This window comes from Calliopsis andreniformis, chromosome 12 (genome assembly GCF_051401765.1).
Source record: "Calliopsis andreniformis isolate RMS-2024a chromosome 12, iyCalAndr_principal, whole genome shotgun sequence".
Taxonomy (NCBI): Eukaryota; Metazoa; Arthropoda; class Insecta; order Hymenoptera; family Andrenidae; genus Calliopsis; species Calliopsis andreniformis.
In genome coordinates this window covers 15,863,307-15,880,786 of record NC_135073.1, presented here as the reverse complement: position 1 = coordinate 15,880,786, position 17,480 = coordinate 15,863,307, and the positions used below count along the sequence as shown (strand labels likewise).

Here is a 17,480-nt window from a genome sequence, read left to right as displayed (position 1 = left end):
ATCGTGGACAAATGTGAAAGGGGCAGGGCGCACACGAGCGGCTGGTCAGTGTTCAGAGCGCGCGGGCGCGCAAACAGAAGAGAAGAGACACACAATACGGGCGCTCAGGATTGGGTTTACTTTGCCCGAGAAGTGGAAACCTGCAGCAGACCAGGCCCGTAATTGAAGGATAGGACCATCGAAGCAACCGGTTATTTCTCTAGGTAAACAAGAGAAGAGAAGCGGCTAGAGCCGTTCGGTTGGGCGTGCAAAATGAAATATCGCGGAACTTAACGGCGACGATTCGCCATCCCGCGGCCCTCCCTCTGTCCCTGCTCCATTCGAACAAATAATACCCCTTTACATCCGGTAAATACCTTTCTCGAGGGAGTGGACCGCTTATAAGCGAACCAAGGGGCATCTTCTCCTTCGAAAATCCACTGGTTCGAAGTGAAAGAAATATTGATGAGAACTTTGGAGTATATAAAGTTTGAAAGCGATGCTTGTGTGGAATTGAGAAATTTCAGAAGACGAAAAATGATATAAGGTGCAGTCTGGCGTATGAAGATCACGAAAATAAACACATAAATATCTTATCGGTATGATATTCGAATGGTATGTTGAATAAGTTCGCAGGAATGCTGTATTTACGTATTGGTGTATTGATTTTAAACGAGGAAATTGAATGTTGAACGTTTCTATTAAAAATCGTGTGCAGGTTTGAGATATTTAGGTAAACTGATCCATAGCTCCGTTACTATTAAATAAGATCTTAGCCCATTTGTTAAAGAAAAAAGTGGTGGTACACTATTAAGGGTACGTCAAGGTCATAATACAACAGTAATGAAAAAAGGTGTTCCTTTCTACCCTCCTCGTAAAGTAATATTTGCTAGGTAAATAAAGGGCAAGTAGTAACGCCCAGTATATGATCAGACATGGATAAGTAGTTCACGCACTTTGTATATTTTACCATTACCTTGTATTTCTCAGAACTGAGTCTCCCTTTAGTAGATAACACGATATCAGTAAAAAATAAATCACTGATTTTCTCGATTCATCTCACGACTATCCGCCTACGCAAATTTGACTGGCATTTAATTATTCAATCCGACTTTCAAGGTTCCATTCGACAGACCTTACCACTCGCCAGATTTAGCTCATTACGTTCAATACACTCGCCGCTGTCCATCTTCCTCGCCACTCAAACCCTTTCTCTGGATTTCTTTTCTTTACACTCGTTCCTGCCTTTTAACATAGTTTCCCAGGAGAATGGGATTTTCCGTGCCGCGAGAGGGGAGTAGCCTCGCCATCACTTTGTCTGCCTTATTCTGGCCGTTTTCACTTGAAACGATGGAATTTATTGTACCGTCGCTGAAGCTTGTATATCCCTAATTTCTTGCGCACCTTTTTCTCGTTTTGAGCTCTTCTTTGGAACGAATGCAGACGGATATTATGAGCTTTGTATTACCTCGGAAGGGCAACTGAAAGGGCAGAGGGATGAGAAGGTGCTCTTATCGACCACTCGAAGGATGCTCCTCGACTCTTTCTATGGAACGATTATATACCAGTTGTGGATATTATAGAGGGTGTTCAGTAAATCGTCTAAGGAGGGAATTTCTCCTGAAAAGAAACTACAATACCAACTATAGAATCGATTTTTCTTTAACTCCTGAAGCTTAAAGTAAAAGATAGCCATCAAGGTTATTCCCCCTACAGCAATTTATTTAAGTCGCTAATGAACACAAAGCAGAGTGCAGTGTGTGTTACAATAGAGGAGGCGGAAAGGATGCAAAACGAAACAATTGGAGAAATGTCGTGGGAGGGGAAGACAAGGTCTAACGAGTCGTGATGGCACAAAAGCGTCGCGTACTTATCGAGCGTGTCCAACGCGAAAGGAGAAACTCGCTGGCGGTTTAATAATGCAAAACCAGTTTGCGTTTACCGGGGCTCGGCCACTGCTTAATTACGTGCACTCGTCTGCTGATTAGACATTGTCCTTGCAACTCCCCCGCCACTCTCCTCGCTATAAAATCCCGTTAATTATTTCTGACGCACCTTCGTACCTTCGTGTTATTTAATCTCTTTCACTGTTTTCTCTATATCCTCATCTTATCAACGTCTATATCCTGCTTCTTAATATATCATTAATAGAGGCTGATATAATATACATGAAACGAAGACAGCTCAAGATTTCTGAAAGGCTATAACAAGACTATAACTAAGTTTTCGAACAAGAAACTTTTCAAGTGAAATGCGCAGCAGGTGCATAGCAGTGTTCTAATCCTTCTTCGGAGACAGCTTCGACAGCCGTCACCTGGTGCGAGGACATTTTCAATTTAGAACGTCGATTCGTGACTCTTTAACGTGACTAATTGGCGAAGCGGCCTCCTCTCGCCAACTTCCCTGTTCCTTGGTACACAAAGTCGCGCCGTGGCGTAAAGTAAGATCGAATTAACTTAATGGACGAGAAGTGCGGGCGTCTCGACGCACCCAACGGTAAATATTGGCGGAGGACGACCGGACGACGCCTCGTTAGCTCGCATTTTCTCCCCTTTTGCCAGTGGAAAAACGCGGTCGCGCACAATCGTCGCGGAAACCAAAAGTTATAAATAAGTTTGGACGAGTCCGACGAGGGAGACACAGGGGGAAAAGGGACTGTGTGCTCCACCTGAGCAAATCTCCAGATCTCGAGTTCCCAACTTTCCTCCTCCGTAAGTTTCGACAAGGGATGCAGCGATTGCGAGTTAATTCTTAACCGACTCTTTCGGCCACGCCGTCGAGTCTGAGCAAAAAGTTGTGATCACGGGAAAAGTTAAAAGCTCGGCTTTTTCATTAATTAGTATCTCCTGGTTAATTCTCTGTGACCAAAAAAACCTGTAGGAACACATGATTTTGTAACTAAAAGCCACTGACACGGAGTCGTATGCGTTTCACTTTTTTTTCCGCTTCCAATTCGCGAGTCCATTCCATATAACGATGGCAGAGAAAATGAAGTCCAGGCTCGAGCACAGGGGAACTGTGTATTTGCACGCAATCGGGCGTGTAAATACGTTAATCGAATATTAACAGCGTGATAAAACTTGCAAATGAAAAGTTTAATATTTCATCACGCGTCTGGTCGATGAAAATATTTTCCTCGCCGAGCATTTCATAGGAAATCAGAACCGTTTTCTTTTTCATGAACGCTTCAGCAGTATATTTTTAAAATTAACGCGTCGAAGGCAGCGCAGAAATTACATTGTTTGTTTTCGAACTGGTCTGACGCGTAGCGAGCACCGATCACTGCGGGGCGTCTGACGAATGAACGACCTGCACCACTAATGAGATCAACGGCGGCCTTCGAGCGTAAATATTTTTAATGCGAGCACGGCTAATTTCTTCGGTAAGAGAGATTTAATCTTGCAAACTGAACCAACACACGCGAAATTATACACCGAGCGAAAGTCATTAACCGACACCTTCATTACTACTCTATTAATTAATTTATCGATACGCAATGATTACGTACCTTTCTGAATAATCCATCAAGTTACACGAGAACTTTTCATTAACAGAAGTAGCAATATTATTCAGCAAGCCACGACAAATATTTACCAGCTAACAGGCTGTTCCAATACATACGCAACACTGTACGTATTTATTTGTGTTTACTTTTGCCAGACATTAATGAAGTGCTTGGTAATTTTTCGATACCGTGAACAATATCGATATATCGAAACTCACGGGAACATACGTTACGGGAAATCGCTGTATCGAAATATTTTTAACTCGTCCCCTCCGTATCGATTGTTTAATGCCCGTAACGAACGAACAGAGGGGATTTCTGGTTAACGAATGTGCTGGCTTAAAAAGTCGCCGACGTCATTGTTTGCGCTACGCTGTTTGTAACAGACGGTGTCATTTTCGTTTATTTTCGCCCGTATAGCGAATCATTACGAAATTACGCGGCGCGGTCGCGCGTACGGACGGTTAATTTGTCAGTAATAAATTTCATCAGTTATAATAAGCGTGTCCATCGAGGTTGTCCATTATTGTTAATCAATCTGAAGATTACAACGCGCTTCAATTAATACAGAACGAATGATCGTCCAGTCAAAGTGAATTGCAACGAGGTTTAAGGGGAAAACGAAACAAGGAAAGAGGAAAGGTCGATACGAAATTTCAGAATGTAACATCGTAGAAGAGACTTGTATTCGTTATACTTTTAAAAGCTCGAAGATTTTCAACGTGAAACGGGTCGAGACTTTTTCTGTCCATCCTTCGATTAACTTCTGTAATTGAATCTCCGCTGGTGGATTAACGTCGCGATGCACTATGCTCGATTAAACGCGAACCAGAAATCGCGCTGGAGCGCGCATAAAACGTGGGATTGAAGGGGGTGAGTTTTGGCAGACCGAAACTCGTGAAGTCTCGCGCGAAGCGTGAAATATGACGCGCCCAAAGCGATACTGACGCCGAGCAAAAATTACACTTTCCCTGGAGATGAACGCTCCTGGGCCTCGGTGGCGCCAAAAGCCTTCGAATCGAATGAAAGACGGTTCACTTATCGAATTGAATTTTTACCTTATAATCAGACGAACATTTAACCGTGAAACCTTCAAAAATTGCAATTTCGTATCAAATATAATCAGAATATCAATTTCAAGCCTGATGGTCTAATCTCCTACACAGTTAAATGTCTCTATAAAATAGAAATATGTTACTAGATATACAAACCACCCTTTACATAATTTCTATTTAAGGGGTGCTAAAAAATAGCACACTGGATTTAGAAACCCTTTTCCTACTCTCTGCTATGCTGTACCTTCTCCACAAGTGAAATTAAGTACCAAAAAAAATCCAAGCAGACTCACCATGCATTCACCGTTGATGCAGACATCGGTGCCATCGGTGTAGCACTTGGTACCATCCTCCACTTTGTCCGCGAGCTGGACAACGATGGTCTCGTCGCTATCGAGTTGCAAAGCCTCGGTAGCTTCACGCGGAAGTGTCTTCTCGGCGGACGTTTCCTGTCTGAGACGGCCGCTTGTGTTCTCTAGCGATTGCTCGCCACGACAGATCAAAGCGCAAGGCCTGGTTGGGTCGTAGTGTGGATACCATTTGAGCAGCTGCCCGCTGTAAGGGACGTCGTCGAACGCTGCGCACTGTTCTGCCCGGAAGTCGCTCAGTTTCTCGCAAGGCTGGAAATCAAAGACGAGAATTTCATGTTGAAGTTGCTTCGATTGGATCTAGATGGATCTATTGACACGGGATTTTGCGAAGGCTTTCTATTTATCGAATGTGTACCTTTGTTGGGATTTGAGATTGAGATACAGCTGATAAGAGTTAGTGATAGTAGAATTTGGTGGTAATGATTGGGTGGCTGCGTAATTGTGATGATGAATTAAGCACCTCTGTTATTTTGCAGTATTTAGCGAGTGCAAATGAGCGTGGTCTGATTTTACGTTGACTTATACTACTTGTAATGTTTCACGATAACCTAAAGTAAATTTTGCAACCATAACGAGAGTTCGCTTTAATTATAGAGTTCTGTTTTTCCTGAAATGAGAAAAAAAGTGTCAACTATTCCACAAAAGTTCCCTGTGTGATTTTCTCTTGACTCATACTCCTTAGAAGCTTCTATAACCCAATATCAAAGTTTGGAAGCCACCATTACATAATTACCTAATTTTTTAATCGCCTTCGCAAACGATAGAGGATATTTTATCACTTCCCAAGTGTATTATTCAACACCATTCCGGTCGATTCGTTTATATGCTTACAAAGTCGGGAACGCTGCCTCTGGTAGCGGGACAATCGGGTATAATTTCGCGTTATGTTAATGAAATATCGTTTTAATAACGTCGCGATTATTCCGTTCGACGGGCGTCGCTGTAATGCGCGAGTGTTTCGCCATTATTTCCATTCTGGTTTATCCACGAGCTGTTAAACGAACCATGCCAGCCGTCCCGGAAATCGCTCGGATTTTCACAGGGCCGGAAGCAAAGGCGCAGATTCCGTCGCGGAGCGGATCATTAACCAATTAGGTCGAACTGCTATCGATATTTCAAGACGACCACAATCGCGTTAAATAATGTTCCATTTGGGTTAATAAAACTATAAAACGTTCATTTGTGGCGAACAGGCAAACTTTGTTTCTGATCTACCTACAATTCCGTCTCGAATCGTTTAATTGGAACGATACTCGCTTCCGGCGAGTTACAATTAGCTATGGATTCGTTTCGTTTCGATGGAATTATTCCATTCTGCACCACTTAATTGTTTCACGCTTGATATTTGCGTTGTTCATTACTTGGAAAATATTAACGCAACAAATAATACAGAGAAAAATTAATTTATGATATGTAGAAATTTATAAAAACTACAGCAAAACATTAATTAACACACTCGACATATTTCATCATGTTCGATCATCGATGGCTCGAAGAGTCGAATCTGTCGACGAACTCGGTGAACGTCGATGCCCGCTAATTATCGATGTAATTAACGGCTTCGTGATCAGATCAGATATGACTCGAGGGCATATAGTCAGTACGTTTTCGTTGGCGTTCAAGTTTACCTCGTTTTTACTGAATGACGGCCTACAATGTAAATCGAGCGAAGTGGAGGATTCATTATTGTCGACTGTCTCATTCACGGATACCTCCGTTTTTTTCAGTCGTTCGAACTGGAAAGAGACTCAGAGCTTTCGGTAATTACTTAAAATCGGAAATGAGTTTCGTTTTAACGTGAACCAATAATCCCTCCTCTTTTGTCTGATATCCGTTTCACTATAGACAATACGTTTAGAGGAATTATCGTTACACGGAATCGTTTTTAATTCCGCAATAAGCCATCGAATCCTCTCAAAATTAAATTCAATTATCTACTGACAGTTCCTGACGCGGTGACAAGTTCGAAATTTGAAACAGAGTTGCACTGCGTTCACTGCCAGCCATCCTTCGATTTACAAATCAAGTTAAAACTTCGCCGTTTGATGTAAATGTTAATTCCGCATGGATTACACTATCCATACCTTCCCGAACAAATTTCGCAACAAATGACACCCGGATTTATCAAAATTCATTATTAGTACAGTCGTTTTTTACCCTTGTTCGTTGACAAATAAATAATAGCGAACATTTTTCTGGCCACGGGGAAACATTTTAGCTGCGAATGGAAGATATTTTATAAACGATGGAGGGTATTTTCGAACAGCGACCATTTTCAGAGGAAAAACGGTACGTGTCAGCCTCTGTTTCCAGTAATTATCAGATTCAACGAAAAATCCGGTGACGAGAAAAATGGAGCATCGAGCGACGGGGGACTTGTGAACTCGCGTGCACCTCGACGTTCAACCGGTCGATTTTCAACAACGGGGACATCAAAGTTCCGTGTCACTTTCCATGTTCTAACGATGCTGATTAGCAACGGTGCCAATGGTAATTAATTAACGCGGAGCGCTGGCTGTAATTTAGTTAGATCAACGCCACGGCTGTTCCTACGTTCCATATTGGGTAGCTGCCACGCTTCTTTCGTCATGAGGACAAATATATGTATGGTTGAATTGACGTTAAGCTTAGCGAGTAATTAACAATCAAATGATAATTGTAGATGATGTATGAGGAATCGAAATGTTATTTCGATATCCATATAAAATTCTCGTCACATATTTCACAAAATGTGTCCTATCTGCTGGTAGAAGCCACGATTAAACAAGTGCAGACGACAGAAAAATGAAATCGATGGCTCATAACGTTTTTCCAGAAACACAGAACAGAGGAATCGCCACTGGCAATATTTTTTATTTCACCATGCGATCGTGTCGTTCTGGGCGCAACAAAACGCTGAAAACGTTTTTCTGTTTTATTTAACGTACACCGATCTGTTCCTAACGAACTGTCTAATTTGCATGCACGTTCGTCCCGCTACGGAATTAAAACAGCAGTTTTTCCACAGCAAAATTCAAATTAACCAGTGAAAATTTAATAAAACGGCCCTTTCGACGTTCGCACGTTTCGTGGGATTGACTTGGGCAGTTTTCGCGAATAATTAGAACCGCTGGACCCTCGAAGGATCTGGATAAAAGTTGTCCCGCCATTAAAGGGGTGGTAATTTGGGGATGAAAATTGACTTCGTCAACGGGGAAGCCTTTTTCCCCTTGAGTTCATAGCAGAATACGTAACCAAGGGGTACCTCGCGAACTGGCTTTCGCAATTTTTTGCCAGACCGTTTTTCCACGAAAATCCCTCTCGTTTTATTCCCCTGTCCCTCGCGCCCTCCTCATTCCTCTTCTGTACTCGTATCCTCTTTCGCGGGACACTGGCGTCGAATTACCCGGTGATCCATCATTTTCCGCGTCCGGAATGCAAAAATGCTACTTACGGGACACCTGTTACTATGCCCTATGAGCCGACAAAGAGTTCGATGCATCGCCGAAAAGTTATTCATGATGCTTCCTATAGGAAGGGGTATCAGTCGCGGTACAATCTGTAGATGTGTAGAACAATAGATCAAAATGGAGTCAAATTATTGAAATAAAGATTATATAAATATTTGAAAATTTAAACGTTTAAAAATTTGAAAATTCAAACGTTTAAAATTTGAAAATTTAAAAATTTAAAATTTTGAAAATTCGAACTTTTAAAATTTGAAAATTTGAAAATTTAAACGTTTAAAATTTGAAAATTTAAACGTTTAAAAATTTGAAAATTTAAACGTTTAAAAATTTGAAAATTTAAACTTTGCTGCCTAAATTTGGAATCAAAGCATCCTAAAATATACTTAATCTAAAAGAGACTTTCTAAACGATTTCCTCATTCCTAAACGAGGCGAGGCCATTCGCGGATTAAACGTACTAGGTGAATGTTACTCGGGCGAAATTTCGTAGAGATTGCTACGCTCGCTATCTTTCATCCGTTATTTCAAAGAATTTCCGCTCCGAGGGCGTTGTCATTTAGCCTGCGTCAGTGAAAGTAATTCTCAGGGACTGAAAGAGGGTGACAGCCTGCCGCTTCCGGTCGTTCACTTTTCCTACGTTTACGCAGACATACTCCCTTCATTCCGCCGTGGCCGAGAGGCGAGCGCTTTAAATTCTTAATCCACCGAGATTACATCACAATTATGACAATGGGACTCAGCCGCTATTACCCTATGTTAACATACTATTACCATCCACGCTGTAATCGTTATTAAATACACACATTACTCTCCCAGATAAGCCTGGAGATTAACTCCAGATTGAAGAAATATGAGTTACAGCCATTAGTAGTTGCACAAAACCACTTGAAATATCCACAGAAAAAAAGAACATCCATATTCCTCCTACCTCCACCAACCAAATTGCAATTAAAACCCAATTCACAAAAACTACTTAAAAAAAAAAAATACCCTATCACCTTCACAAAAATGTCGTTCCATAAAAAATGGAAGCCACAGTTAAATCGGAAACAATATCGCTACTGTCAAAACGAAAACTATTTTCCCCTTTCATTAGCTCTTCCTTAGTTTTCCCATTTGATATGGAAGGTCCCGCGATCACCGACCAGACTCGTTTTCAATTTTTAATCCCGCCCAAAATTATTCATCCCCAAAGATTTTTCTGATGGTAGCAAGCCAGAGGTTACCCATACACGATGCATGATGTATCGCAGAGTCCGGATGTCCCCTTGTTAGGCAGGTTCCGATGCCGAGGCGAAAGCTTCAGGGGATGGCACCATGAAAACGGAACAGGCTAGCTTCGAGGGCAGAAGTGGAAGAAACTATGTGAAACCGGGCTTGGGAACCGCGAAAGCCGCAGTGCAGAGTTCAGACGCTCCTTAACAAGGAACCTCAACTACTCATTACGCGGAATACGGTTTCTACGTCTATCGTTTTCGAGGATCCCCGACGGGCATACGCCAGACATTTCAGCCGATTGTGGACGCCCACACAGGAAACAATGGATAATATACGACATGTTCCTAGCAGTCTTTGTCGGCGAACTTTTCATTATAGTTGTTTCTTCTGGTAACACTGGGTATTCGCGAGGATTTTGGTATCTGGGATGCGAAGACTCGAAATTTTCACGAAATTTCACAAGTTTGTTGAACTCAGAATTCTAAGTTCAGAAATCCTATTAGTTCTAAGTTCTGTTACATAGTAATCTCGCGTTACCAGTTCCACTGTTCGGTCCTTCAAATGGTTCAAAAGCTACCTCAGACTCTTTCCAAAAAAAAGCTGTCGGAGGTGGAGTACAGAGCAGGGTGTAAAAGTCCAGCCTAGTGTTTCTTTAAATTACTTAAAACTACGTCCCTGTTGTAAACCCTGGTCCCCATTAAAAATTTTAATAACCATTGTACTCACGTTTTCTCTGAAATCCCACACGCGATATGAACTTAACAGTAGAATCGTGGGTGGCGCATGCAAGACTCCTTGTCTGCACCGTTCCTCACAGAACATTACAATTGAAGCTCTCTTTCCATTTCTTTCTCAAGAAATTCTTGTACCCTTAAATGAAATATACATCCCCTCCACCAGGGACTGTAGGAGACCTCGGTCTGCCGACATCAAAGGTATCGCGTGTAAGAGCAGAATTATAATTTTTCTCCAGTCTCCAGGAATTCGTTTCTAGGTATCAGTTTCCCGTGGCGAAGAGAATACAATCGAAGCGTAAATTAGCCCTGGGAAGGTTCGAGGCGCAGAAACGCGAGAATCACTGGGAGGAGTGGAAAGAATACGGTTCACCTTCGACGTTGTCAAAGTTGGAATATGCTGACCAACGAAATAGCTCATGAATAGCCGCTCATTGAGGCGCGGCGAAAATAAAAGAGAAAGTAGAGAGCGTCATCGAGCGGCCACCTCGTTCACGTCCAAGAATCGGACCGTATCTCCCGAGATGATGGAAGCTTCGTGGAAGGCCATTTTCTCCATCCACGCCGACCAAGTGACGTTTCTCCTCGGCGAGGGTATAAAGGAAAACACACGGTCGCGGTCGCCTTATTTCTGCGATAACACCGCCGCTCCTTTTTCACCGAGACTCGTCCTGCAGGCTGAGATGGGGAGAGGGGAATAACGACGATCGAGCTCGGATACAGGCCTGGTAGAAATGCTCGCGAAAATAACGTTTTTGAAACGTGTCGGAGACAAGTGGCTCCCGGCAATACCGCTATCTCGCGAAATGATTCGGGAAATTTGTGGAAATTCGCTTTTCCTTCGAGTGGCTCTGGTATCTCACTCGCGGAATTTTTGGGTTAACTTTGCGCCAGCTTGGGCAAGGGTCTCGAAGGATATGCTTTAGGAGTTCTCGAGACAATCTTTTTTAATTTCAATTTATGATCGTTGTTCAGTTGGCCATTTATATTATTTGAGATTAGAGATCGAATTTCACAGTCCCATTTAGTGGATTCCAGAATTAACAGCGTGATCCAGAATCGATATTCCGAGAGATCTGTGGGCCAAGCCTGGAGATGGGAGTGGTTCATGTCTCCAAGAAGAAAGGGAAACAGAGAAGCACGTTTCTCGATTATCCGTATTTACGGAAATTCCGTGCACGTTACACCCGATAACTTTCGTAACGGATTACTCACTGAAAGTTTGCTGCAGAGTCGAGCTCAACCCAGCGAACTACACCCAGCGAATCGTCAATGCAGTCAAATGGACCCTGAGTTGTATCGGCTACAAACACGATGAAAGTGTATTCCACAGAATTTTTCCCGCTTCACATACTCTTGATCTATTTTCCTCTTCTCTTTCCAAATTATATACAAAACCCTTTATAGAGTTTTCATAACATAAATCCCGCCTCGGTAACTCGATGAAACGCTCCATCCTTTCACCGCAAACAGAAACGAACACGCTATAACCCCCTCAATCTCTACTGGCAAAAGTAAAACGAAACCCAGCAAGACAAGCCAGATATTTACAGAGCCAGCAGGGAACGTTATTGCCGAGGATTTCATCGGTTCGCGGACCTAATCAACGACGATAATCGAAACGCGTCTTTCGCAGGACGAAGGGAGACGGTTAACGGAGCACGGGGGCGAAATCAGGTCAGGGTGGAGAGGAAGGCGGCGGGATGCCATTACAACGCGGCCAGAGAAAGGGGGTTGAATCTGTTTGCAGTGAGGGTGGTCGACTACCGTTGGGAATTGGTGGATCAAGTCGAATCCACGAGCCTTCAGGATTAAAATCGTGGAAAGCTGCGGACTTCGTCCTGAAGAACTAGCTCTCGCGTGCACATCGACGATTCTTGTTATCCGAGGGATCTGTCCTTGGAATTAACGCGACCGTTTTCGCAGTGTAAACTCGCCACTGTTGGCTGGATGCATCGTATCGTTTCTGTTTCTTGTTTGCCAGCTGATGTAGACACTCCTCTTCGTTACACTCCGCTGGATATTGTAAACTTGCGCTTGGAAACATTCTAGGGAGTTGCTGAAACCTGCCAGGGTTTCTTGCTTCCACTTGTTTGCTGCCCGATATATGTATGACGCATGTATGATCCTCAAAAAAGGATTCATTTCTTGACTTGCGTCGTAGTTCTATTAGATTTCTCAATGTTACTCTAAATATTTTGAGTGGTAATTCTATGAAAGATCGAAATTCAAGAAGTTAACTCTCGTGCCATTTAAATCAATTGCTTCCCATTTGTCTAATCCTAGGATCAATCTTCCTTTAGAGTTCATTTGTTTTCCAGGCGAGTTGCTTTAATAGTAGACAGTTACACGTCCTGATCCTCGATCATGGGCAATAAGTGTCGTTTTCGAATATTAGTGAAGCACAACTAGCTTTTCGATACGTAACAACCGATACGTGAAAGATCGAACGATCAAGATGAGCGATAACAAAATTGTGTTCCTCGTAATTGTATAAACTCTGAATTCTTCCTCTTCTTTTTCCATCCCCCGCATCCTCCAGATAATTTCTTTTCTGGTTCGATAACACGGGCTAACCTTTAGTCGAGCAATGGTCCATATTCGTGCTATAAAAACCCGCGGAAAATACCCAAGTGGAACGGAATGGATTCCCTTTCCGCGAAGGAAACCTTATTAACAGCGTTTTACTTTTGTAACAATCCTGTTGTTTTCTTATCCCGATCGGGTCAAACAGTTACGAGTCGAGAAGTTTTTCAATCTTGCACGGACTTCCACTATCCTGCTTCCACTGAGACAGTGACAAAGAAAACCTGCTGGGATTTTGTGAAAACAGGGCACTTCGAAAAAGGTGAGTACCTTTTATTTTAATGCAGGTACATGTATGCATTTCCTTTTCAGAAAGTAACGCTAAACTATCTTGCAAATTTTATTGTCACGAGGAAATTTTTCGTCGAACCTCTTAAGAGGGAATCTTATTCATGGAAAATTTGTGAAGAATGGTCGATTGGATCTCATCACGTAAATCTACGTATTATGTACTCTTACTAATTGGGTTAAGCAGTGCAACAAGTTCGTCACCATTTTAGGCCACAGTGTAATTGCTTCTGGTAACATCAGATTGGATCTAATTCGGGTCACTCGATACTCTTCGTTAGCCATTCATGTCAAATGATCTGTCGCGTTTCAATTACGTCGATCGCGTGTATCGATCAGCCAAATGCTGTTTATCGCCTGCATCCCCTAAATGGATGCCCAGCCTCGTTCCAAATTTTGTTTAGCTTGCAGAAGTTTCGAGAGCCCTTGAACGATCCGGGAAAATCGTTCGGAAAACCGAATTAATTTTTTCCTCGATGTTTTCCCCCGCGAAAGCACTTTTCCGCGGCAAGTACTTACGCTCCCCTTTAATTTCAAACTCTCGTGAAAAAGATCAGGAACGAGGCCGACTTCGATCGATCGGCCTGCTGGATGAAAAAATAATAAAACCGAATTTCCATTTGGACCCTCGCTTTTCATCCCTCGGCTACAGCGGGAGATCATTTGTTTTCCTACGTCTGTCTCGCGGTTATAAGAAGTTCCCCGAGGAATTTTTCATTTTGCTACTGAGCTATCCAGCTTTCGGCTCACGTGCTAAGCGTTGGACGTTCGTCAGGGAGGCGGACGTTAGTCGATCGCTAATTAAAGCTCGAGGACATTGAAAGATGGGCGGGTGCAAGTTTGTTATTGACCGGTCAGCAGCTGCCCTTGGTATCATGGAAACTGACCTGATTTCCCGTCGCGTTCTTCGTCAGGTATTGACGTCAAGTGACCTTTCACGTGCCAGCCGCCGCGCGTTGCATCGCGTTGATGCTTTGCCGCGTGTTTATAAACCGTGGGTGCATAAATAATTCCCCTTGGATCGATGGCTCGCGCGTACTTTCGTTTTAATTAGCGAAAGCTGCGTCGCCGAGCGCGGGATACGAGTTCGAATTAAACGTTTCGCAATGATCCTGACGACCCGACGTCTGCGCGCTCCCCTTTCAATTCTATCTGCGAAGTTTGCCGAATAAGTTCTACCCGATTCGGATAATTCCTGGCTCAAGCTATTTGACCTGGATTTGACTAACGCTCAGGCTACTCGTGCTTCAGTGACGTCAGATGATCCTTCACGAATGAGGCATAAAATTAACGCGGCTTTTACTCCTCCTTTACCGTCAAAGTTATTTCTGATAAAGCTTCATTTAGAAATACTGTTCTATACGATACACTTGGTTTTTCTACTAAGTTGGTACGATTGGCGATAAGAATGTTTGTTGCTAAATGAACGACTTTCTATTTTCTATTCCTATGTTATTATCTCATCATTATAATTTATATACAGCCTCCAAGATGAACAGAAATCAATCTTCCTGCATTATTGAATCCCTACGTAATCTCTATCGGGCGCACACAAAACCAATTTTCATATTCGAGTCTCCCAGATGAAATCATCAATGACCATGGCGAACAGTTTCCCAAAACCTCAAACCAATCTATATATTTCGCAAATCGAATCGATTCGCCTTGTCAGATGGTCTCCATTTCTTTCAGTTTCTGTTTAATTCAAAGTTGCGGTCCTTCGGCGACAGTTGATGATCTGGGTTGCGGTTCCGCGCGCAGATGCATACACACGCCTGGCTCCCATGCAATCGGATGCACGCACAGAGGGACATTCACATGGCAGAACGTCTGGTGTACGGAAATGCAGTACTCTGCACAGTTCCGTGAATGCATCTCTCTGATTGTCATCGGACGATGGGATCATGGCTCGTCAGAATGGAACGCGAATTTAGATCACCGCTGAATACGTTTGCCTCGTTGTCTTACGCAGCGGCCCAGACAAATCAGAATGTTTTTTTTTTCCTTTTTATTCCCTCTCGTCCCTCGCGCGTTCCAGGACCTCGCGGTAAATTAGCCAGCGTGCGCGCGCGAAATCTCCAGCTCTCGATTCAGCGATAGCGTGTCAGGACGCCACTAAAGCTGGCTGTTTATCGATTCGCGAGACGGAAATGTTTGACGGAGACGTGCTGTCCGTGTGGGGACATAATATTCGGTGTTTGTGAGGGGCCATGCCGCCCAGCAAAATGTTTATTCTCGTCGGGCGGCGTGTCGAAAATATGCTGGAGCGTTCTGGAATATTTCTCTCACGATGCGCATAATAATTCGGCGCGGGCCGAGCGCTCGCGGGACCCCTGCGGACTTGTTTGAAACAATACCTTGTATTTCCTCGTAATGAGAAGGTTTTATGTAAATTACAAGCATTTCAATGCTAAAAAGTCGAACGAGAAAGACTACAAAGTTTTTCAGATACGCAGGTAGAGGCTACGGTTGGAGAACACGAGCAACATTCAGTGTTCTTGAACTTAAGCCATTTGGAGGTAGAGATCGAGATTGGAGTTGGAATTTTAGCTGTCGTATTTTCAACAGAAAATCATTACTGTTTGCCATTTGCTTTTTTATAGTTTTTATAGCTTGGAGGACCATTTATGGGATCCTAAGTCACCCTGTATAACTCTTAAGGTCAACAGATTAAGCCATAAATTAATTTAACAAAAAAAAAAAGAGAAAAAACTGAGAAACTTATTACATATTTTTGTGGATTTTACGAAATGACAAAAGGTGATCCTTTACTGTGAAGCTTCATGACACCGCAGTGCCCTTGAAACCCAATCGAGCCAAACCGCAACCTTCTGTCGTGACCGAGATTGCGGTTTCGCGGCATGCATGCGACCACTCGAGCCCATTCCTGGCGCCGCTTGTACATGTTAGGAAAGACAAAGGCGGCCGATTATCGAGCCATCGATGAAAAATACTGCCGGGCAACGCTCCCGACGTCGACGATGCTTCAACGTCCCGTCGATGCGCGAGTACCATGCCTCACAGGGGATTTAGGAGTCGCGAAGTCGCTGAAACGTGTTTGCTGCGACCATTCGGTTCCACGCGATCCTTCCTAGCGGAAACCTATTGTTCCTTAATCGTATTTTGGCTCCCATTTGACGTACACTGACCTCTATTTATTCAGATCTTCCAGACAATCGATTCGAGAGGACGTATACTCGAGAAAAATGAGAAAGCATTTGGGTTACCATGAAAGTTGATACGGTGGAACGAGGCTGTCGGTCAACTTTTACAGTCATTTTACCCTGAGGAAATTTTATGCGAGAAACTGCTAACAAAAAACATATTACCTATCTATTAAATGTAATATTGAATCTATTAAATCTACAAATACATGGATAAAAAACAAGGTGAACTTTCATATGCAAAGGGGGATTTGAGGATATCGTTCCATAGCGATTTACACACTCTCCCCGCGAGTATTCATGCCAAATCTGTTTCGCGTAAATCCACCTTTATTCCGCCCGAGTTGCTGCCCGCAAATACAGGCGAGTTCCGAACGCCCACGCGTCGATGAGCTCGACCTTTTTGCAAGGCGCATCGCGACTCCGCGGATGGCTCGACTCCCCGGAGAGAGGGTCGGAGTTTCCATGTAATGTAAACGGGTCAAAAGTTCCTCGTCCCCGCTCTCTAGACGTATCAAACCAGATCGTAAAAAATTAATCGCCCGGAAAGCGGAAGTGCGCGCGTACATGTCGCCGACAGTCTCGCGAATGGCTATATACGCGACGCGTCGATGCATTATCGAGGTTGTTGCACCGGTCGATACACGTCTCCATGACGGACGTTGTTCGGGAATAATTTTAAACTCTGCTCGTACGGTTATTTCAGTGGTTCGACCTGCTCGTGGAGCCCTTCGTCGACTCTCCCTTCAGGAAAAAAATTGATCAAATGAAGTCATTTCTTGTAACTGAAGATCAGTAAGTTTATATCCAAATATGAAAGATTCGATTGAAATTGAAGTGCAGACACCTGTGTAACGTAATACCTTTCTTAAAATCCATTTTCTCAGTGAAATAGATACCTAAAGAATGGTAATTCCATCTCCTACTGAGTAAATCTTTTATCACTCACACAGAGTTTAACTGGTTTATTCAATAGCAAGAAAGATCACGATTCTACGATTTTAGTGGTGCACGACCGGCGATTCAGAATAAAGATCCATTGGCAAACGACGTTCTAATTGGCCCGATGAAACGATTAGCGGCTCGTGAATGGCACCAACATCCCCAGGACGCGTGAGTTTATAGCGAAACC

At 43.2% G+C, this 17,480-nt stretch overlaps 1 protein-coding gene across 2 annotated transcripts in view; it reads right to left on the bottom strand.

Annotated features, from left to right (window-relative positions):
• The window catches only part of Nolo (ADAMTS-like no long nerve cord), a 186,870-nt gene that overhangs the window by 27,736 nt on the left and 141,654 nt on the right, over window positions 1-17,480 (bottom strand). For both annotated transcript variants that reach the window (XM_076389053.1, XM_076389052.1), the window contains exon 5: window positions 4,833-5,159. In XM_076389053.1, coding sequence (XP_076245168.1) covers window positions 4,833-4,835 — 3 coding nt within the window. In that variant the 5' untranslated portion in view covers window positions 4,836-5,159. The remainder of the gene's footprint in view (window positions 1-4,832; window positions 5,160-17,480) is intronic.